This window comes from Formica exsecta, unplaced genomic scaffold, assembly GCF_003651465.1.
Source record: "Formica exsecta isolate Colony F162 unplaced genomic scaffold, ASM365146v1 scaffold599, whole genome shotgun sequence".
In the NCBI taxonomy this organism is placed as follows: Eukaryota; Metazoa; Arthropoda; class Insecta; order Hymenoptera; family Formicidae; genus Formica; species Formica exsecta.
In genome coordinates, this window is record NW_021853269.1 from 467463 (window position 1) to 475071 (window position 7609).

A 7609-nucleotide genomic window follows, 5' to 3' on the forward strand; every position below is an offset into this window, starting at 1 on the left:
TTATGACTTTAATTTTCAAGAAATATCTTTAAGTAAACTTAAATTAAAAATGAAAATTCTATGAGAAGTGATTTTTTAACTCAGTTTAATTATAATTTACAAATTGCTGGTGCATCGATATATCATGAAGGAAGTATCAATTCTAAATTGATGCAAGAATCTATCATTAAAATTTGTTCGTTTCGAGACGCCCTGTATAGTCATGTACGTCGTGTGGGTGCAAATTGTAGGAAGAGAACGCTCGATTGCTTTACATTGCATGATGATACGTCATACGGAAAGAAAGAAGAGGAGAGACGGTTCTTTAACCATTAATCGTTTAGGACGATTTCTAGTTTGCTCATTCAAAGCTTCTACCATCTTCATCAACGCAATAGCGACAACAACGAAGGTCGTGTCGAGTCTTAAGTGAGCGCGTAATAAATTTTATAACACACAAGCGTTGTATGATATCTGCAAATTTATTAATCTATTTTGTTTGGCAATTTTAGAATATTTTGTTTATGAAATAGAAGTTCGACGTTTAGAAAATATTATTAGAAATACTAGAAGAGAGAGAGACAGAGAAAAAACAATGATAAAATAATAATTAAAATTATAATGAAATTATTAACGAATTAAATTATTATTAATGAATTGTGCATGAAATTACGCGTTATATTTAAATATTGTATTTTTGAAATCGCTATTGAATATTTACAAATTATAATTTATAATTATTTTGACTTTATTTATAATCAAATAATTATGCACATTGTTGGATACGAAAATGCCACTATAAATTCTCTTCGGAAAACTTCCAGAATTTTATAAACGGATATCAAGTTAGAATCAAGATTCTCCTATGGGAATAACAATCATCAATTCTGACAAGAAAAATAATCAAAGTTCTTTCGTTACTTCTATATATCATCGACAAGAAAGCGGAAGTGCGTCACACGGGACGAACGCGAACGTTGAACGTAACTTTTGAAGTAGACCGTGACGGCGGGATGTTACTTTACACACAAAGTCGCTTTCCGATGAGAGAAAGGAGCGGAAAACTTGCTTCGTCTTAGATACAATAAAAATGGACGAAAGAAACATGATTTTGAAAAAAGCTCGCCTATCGTTTTGCGAAATTTGTTTATTAACATTTGTTTATCGTGCCGTACTTAATGTAGTATACGTTTTATTATACGTATTATTGAATGTTGTAAGCTTGCGAATTAACGCGACCTATTTTGCTTTTCGATCGCGCGTTTGAGACGATACATATGTACGTGCGCTTTGTTTCTCTTTTCCTCTCTCGTAATAACACATGCCGGATGCCCGACGAGATAAGAATTCGTAGATAGGACGCGCTGGTGCCGCGTACACACAAGAATAAGAGTCGAGTCTCTTTATAACGTGTGTACAATAAATGTTTGCTTTGTCTCATTCTATAATATATAATATATATAAGCTTATAAATATTATATAAGCTTTTTATTAAGAATAACATATTTGATACGCAATCTGCGATATTATTTGATGTACATATAACATTAAATCGTGTTTGACACATGTGATAAGAATATATTTAATATACGCGGTGGATTATTAGAATATTTAAATATTTCATTTAACTTTGAAAATACGAAGAAAATGTGTAGAAATTTCTAAAAGATTTTGTAGGAATATTTTATATATAGACGATTTCTAAGAAACACGATGAACGTAATTTACTTTTAAAAATATTTTAATAACTTTTCAGAATTATCAAGTTCATTATGACATCCAAACGGATTTAATTTTGTAATCGTTGTAATGCCATTTAAAAAAATAACTAGATTGATAAACTAGAATCAAAATATATGAAAGTTTTAAAGTTGAGATTGTTATATGTATAGAATGTATACTAGAAGTATGTTTAAAGCCACATTAATATATTTTATACATATCTCCAAATTGAAGAGATATTTAAGTACATATTGTGTTTCTGATGACTCAGCTTGTATAACTCACTTGGAGATAATTTGAAGTTGAGCGTTGACTCTTTTAGAAAGTCGAGTTACAACAATATTGCTTGAATATATGAAAAACATATGCGAGACATATTCTTTGTCATATCGATCGTCAAATTGGGTATAAGTTAAGGACTCTAACATCTGCTACAAGAATGAGCGTCTGCGAGTAAATTTTATAAAATTCGAGGAAAACAAAGTTCGCCGACATATTTTTCATCGACTTCGAGAAAAATCTAACGCGATCACAGCCAGCCACGTGGCGAAATAAATTCGACGTAATATGGCGAATTGCGTTTTCTCATCGACCTCGTCCTCGATGAAAAGCGATGTTGAAAATCGCCTACGTAGAAAAAGCCGCGCCCTGATAGTTTACTGCCTCGCGAGAAAATTCCAAAGCGCTCGCGTTCAAGCAACGTTGAAAATGGCTAATGGTCGTTCGTAATTTTCGTCACGGTCGAGATAAAGGGAAATAGTATCGCGAACGTTTTTCCATTGAATCTCGCCGTATATGTCTCGCTCGCAATATCCGACAGAGAAAAATCCCGGACGCGAGAACGAATCTATAAAGGGTATTCGCAATCGACGTGGAGGAAATTCTTTTGAGCAACAATGGCGTCGTTTGCTGATGTGGCCGGCGTTACCGAGAACGCTTCGAGACGGCCCACATGATGAACGGAACAACGCAAATGGCGCTCGTCTCCACGTGGTGCCGCCATCTGTCGGCGATAATTAGTATTAATCGTGACTGCTACTGTATCATGACTGTATTTCACGAGAGATGGCATCACGATATTGAATTTTATCTCGTCGCAAAACATATGCGTTATTATATATTTATATATATCTCTTTAATATTTGCAATTATATATATAATTCATATATATAATATTATAATATATATAATTGATTATTAATAATTATGCATTACATACATGTATGTACACATATAATACATAAATATTATATTTGTAAAATTATAATTAAATTGTAATTAAGTACTATAAAGATATTTGTATAAATAACATTGGATTCAGCTCGCAATGTGCTATAAAAATATGGGGGAAACGCTTTCATAGCGTTTTTGTAAATAAATATAAGAATTATTTTATACTATATTTTGGCTATAGATGATTGAAATTTCAATAAAGTTATTTTATCTATTATGTTTTTTTTTGCAGTGTGCAGATTTTGTGAAGGCTGGAGCAGAGCAAGGTTTAACACCATCCGATGTTGTACTGGCAGCTGATATCACCTTCTCCTGCGTAGCTGACCCACAAGCTGCCAAGGATGTAAGTGTTCGCAAAGTTCTATAACTCTTTCAAAATAATAATCCATCTTGTTCTCCACTACATAATTTCTATTAAACTGAAAAAAATTATGTTTATCAAGTGTGTGTTAAATAAATACTTTTTCCAGATGGTATTTGGCAATTGTGGCGTACTGACAGAGATATCTCCCGAAAAGGGCTATGTCGAGATGACCGGTATTGACGCGGAGACATCTCAAGATATCGCCGAAGCAATAAATGGCAAGGGTGGGCGTTATTTAGAGGCGCAGGTGCAAGGAAGTAAAACACAGGCACAGGAAGGTACCTTGGTGATCCTTGCAGCTGGAGATCGGTCGCTGTTTGATGAATGTCAATCCTGCTTTGAGGCTATGGGCAAGAATAGTTTTTATCTTGGTGAAGTCGGAAATGCTTCCAAAATGAACCTTGTGCTTCAACTAATGGCTGGTGTGACTCTGGCAGCTCTGGCTGAAACTATGGCGCTTGCAGATCGCGCCGGTCTTCAGCAAAAGGATGTTCTGGAAGTCTTGGAATTGACATCTTTGGCATGTCCAGCGATTCTCGACAAGGGCAAAGGTAGATAACAATTTATTTGGATCACAATTATTTCATTTACACATTTGTATTAGCCTTCAATTGATCCAGTCCAATAATAATATGCACATTTCTAATAAATGTAGTAAAAATTCCAACTTTTAAATTATCTTAATATTTCTATATAAAGAGATGATTTTAATTTTAATAATATCTATATGATTTAATATAAATAATTTTAATAAAATATAATGATTGTATATATTATATATGATATCTCAGAGTTCTCCATCAAACTGATTGAAGGTTAATAAAATATGCTTATGGAAATTGTAATGTTATTTTTAATATCTTGTTTTATAGCAATCATCGAGGGCGGTTTTCCTACCCAGTTACCGCTGCGACATATGCAAAAGGACCTGAGATTGTCCCTAGGTATGAGTGATCAACTGGAACAACCTTTACCGCTGGCTGCCGCGGCGAACGAGGTGTACAAGCATGCTAAGCGTCTCGGATATGGCGAACATGATGCTTCGGCCGTTTATATCAGGGCCAGGTTCTAACGTACCTTAGGCGTCATGTTGTCACCGAGCTTCGCTATACCGTATTTATTGCGATACCTGACGTTATTTCCCGCCGCTAACTGAGGAAAGAGAGAAAGAGAAAGAGAGAGAAAGAGGGTGAGAACAGTAATTGATACTTTAACAAGATACTCGACTTAGCGTAGGTCGACGATTTAAAAATACACACGTCGTTATATTCTATGCGTACGTTTGCAAAATTTTAAAAAACGTAAAGAACGCATTGAAAATGGAATAAAAAATGCAGTAGTGTATCACAGAAGACTTTTGTCGATGCGCGTTGAGAAGAAAAATGTTGCAAACATTTGTAAAATAATCTTAGTATTATAACTTACTATGATAATGATGATTTCAACACTAATGTAATAATTCTCTTTTTTTTTTTCTTCTGACATGTCATAGCGCAATAGTTTTCCATGTGTTTCTCGACTAAAGAAACATTTTTCTTCGCCCGCGAATGAAGGAATAGCGTCAGTTAACGATCGAACTCTCGAGTCGCGTCTCGACTTCGATTGTACGCAAGACGCCAGACCCAGTTATTTCAATTTCGAGAGATTTGGGACGTGTCGAAAATATGTGCCTTAGGATACCGATTGAAGGAAGGCGTTGAGCGAAATGCAGATTGCGTTTTGAAAGTCGCAGTTCATAATGAATGACACATTATATCGGCGTGAGATTATCTTAATGACAGACAGACTGACAGACTATACTATGACGATGATAAGCAAAGTATTAATGACAATAGTCGCAGGGAAGGTTAGAGACAACACATAAGTTTTATGTGGTGCAATTTTGAAGTTTAAATTGTGATTATACAATGATTTTGGCGATACTTGAAACTATCTGCCAATCGGAACAATTGCATAACAGCAAGAGGACTGATTCTTATTTGTATATTCTTGTCTTCTTCATAATCCACATAATAATTCTAAAGAGTAACGTTAAAGAATAACTTTTAACACATTATTTTATAGATGCACTTTTATTTTGTAGATCTCGAGTTTTTATCTCGCACTCCGTACAACGAACAGTAAAAGTGCACTGTGTTATTCTAATCGTGCTACTCGTTTATTAATGAATTAGCAGATCAAATAATAAATTTGGTAATCTGTATTACACCATATTGTACACCATATGTATACTAAAAGCTGTTATACATAAATATAAATACAAAAACAAAATATAAACTTTTTCAGGATAAAATAGCTAATATATGTTATAAGGATAAAATAATTAATATATGTTATAATTAAATAACTTACATTTAAATAATTTGATCATAATAGCTTTTGTGTGTGCATCAACACGGTGTAGTGCAAATGATCAAATTTGCTATATAAAGTAGTTAGTTATTTTTTTCTAGAGATATATTGGAAATATTCAGATAAAAACCATATATGACAGTATACTACTGTCATTGAATTCCCTGCGAAAGAATCATTTTGAGGCATAATTGCAGAATTCAATCAAGAATTCAATTTGAATGCTAAATAAAAAAAAAGTTTGTATTTGTGCTTACTAAATCGGCTCACTTTTACTGATGCTGTTAATAATTAACAAGCCAATAAACAATATTTTATATCTTAATGAAATACAAAAAAAAAATAAGATTTGTAAAAAGAACAGAGAATGTTATTTAAAATATTACACGATTTGTATTCTCGAATCCTTTTATTAGCAATATTTTCTCGAAAATTGGCTTTGAAAGCAGCAGAAATTTAAACTGTACACTTACAACATTTTGTACTACATTCTATCATTCCACAGTTAAAAATTAAACCCAATCTCGTAATCGAAATCATAAATTGAACATAATAAAATTTGATTTGCTAATAAAAGATATACTGATGAATATTTGCGGATCACTTTCCTAAACCTTAATTCATTTAGTATATACGGGAGTCTCTATTTCCATAAAAGCATCGCGTGTTCGACGCACATCGACTTCTCGGAACAGTCCTTACTACGATAAGGTATCCCATTCTTTCGTACGAGGCGCACGATCGTACGATCTTCGCGAGGAGAGGATCCTTCTGACGACGAGGAAGGAAGCGCGTGAGTGGAGCGCTTCCGTTTTCCCAGGACGATCGTGCGATTTTCACGGGCGACACGCGACGAAGTCGAGAACGATAGGAGAGTCGCAAATTGACTCGCGGAGGTAGACCTCCGGTCAAGAAAAACGTACGAATTTCCTCCGACCTTTTAATGTGAAAAAGGAGACACCGTCGACGTTTAGGAAAACGTAAAAACAAGTGAGTTTTTCCATATTGAAGTAAATATGCGTCTCATCTTTTGTCAATCATTACTTTATGCGAATTTTTTCTTTTTTTGGGAAAAAGACTTTAGTGATCATTGATTTTTTTTAAGTGTTCAGAGGATGTAAAAATTAGAGAGATTGTTGAATTTTCATTCTTCATAACTACTCGAGATTTTCTTCTAAATTGTTATCTATACTATTCTTTTTTATTTTTGAATATTGAAATTGTAGATTTTATGTTTAATTGTTAATCTGTATGAAAATTATAGCTTTTTAAAAGAAAACATTTAGCGATCCTGAATATTTTAAGGAATACGCTGAATATAAAGTATAAAGAAATGTTCGCGTTCTTGGAAAAGAAACCTAAGCAAAGTTATTTGTATAGTTTATCCGTTTTCAGGTTCGTCTTCTTCTCAAAGTAATCCTTTAAATTACATGCTTATTTATTTGTAACAGATATTTCTCGAAGTCGAATGGAAAATCGTGTCGTACACTTGACAAGGTCTGAAATTTGTGCGTATGAGCATGTGCGGGAAATTTCGTAGTGTATAGCTGAAATAAAAATGGCTTAGCGCCATATCACGTATGACAACATGTAATTAGACACGTACACACAATCACACAATCATATGTTAAATAAATAACAATACAATACAATGACAAAAATTGTATGAATATAATCCGCAACTGGCGTGTGGGATGTATGTGGAGATAGAAAAAAGATATATTAAATATTCTACAGTATAAAAAAGAATATATATACATATAATTAGTAAATATTATGTTTACTAAAAAGAAAAAAGAAAAATGAAAATAATAATATGGGAGAAATTAGTATGAATGCGAGCGAATGAATGAGAGTATACGTCATGCGTGTTACATCGGTAACAGACATTATATGTTTTGTCACGGATACAATGGTTTTTGAATAAATATCTATTTGAACTATGAATTTAATATGTCC

General features: G+C 33.3%; 1 protein-coding gene across 1 annotated transcript in view; it reads left to right on the plus strand.

Annotated features, from left to right (window-relative positions):
- Nucleotides 1-4599, plus strand: part of LOC115242467 (putative oxidoreductase GLYR1 homolog) — a 34254-nt gene extending 29655 nt beyond the window's left edge. The window contains exons 8-10 of the mRNA XM_029818776.1: nt 3167-3277; nt 3405-3849; nt 4171-4599. Of these exons, the coding sequence (XP_029674636.1) occupies nt 3167-3277; nt 3405-3849; nt 4171-4370 (756 nt within the window). The 3' untranslated portion in view covers nt 4371-4599. The remainder of the gene's footprint in view (nt 1-3166; nt 3278-3404; nt 3850-4170) is intronic.
- The last annotated feature ends 3010 nt before the right edge of the window (nt 4600-7609 follow it).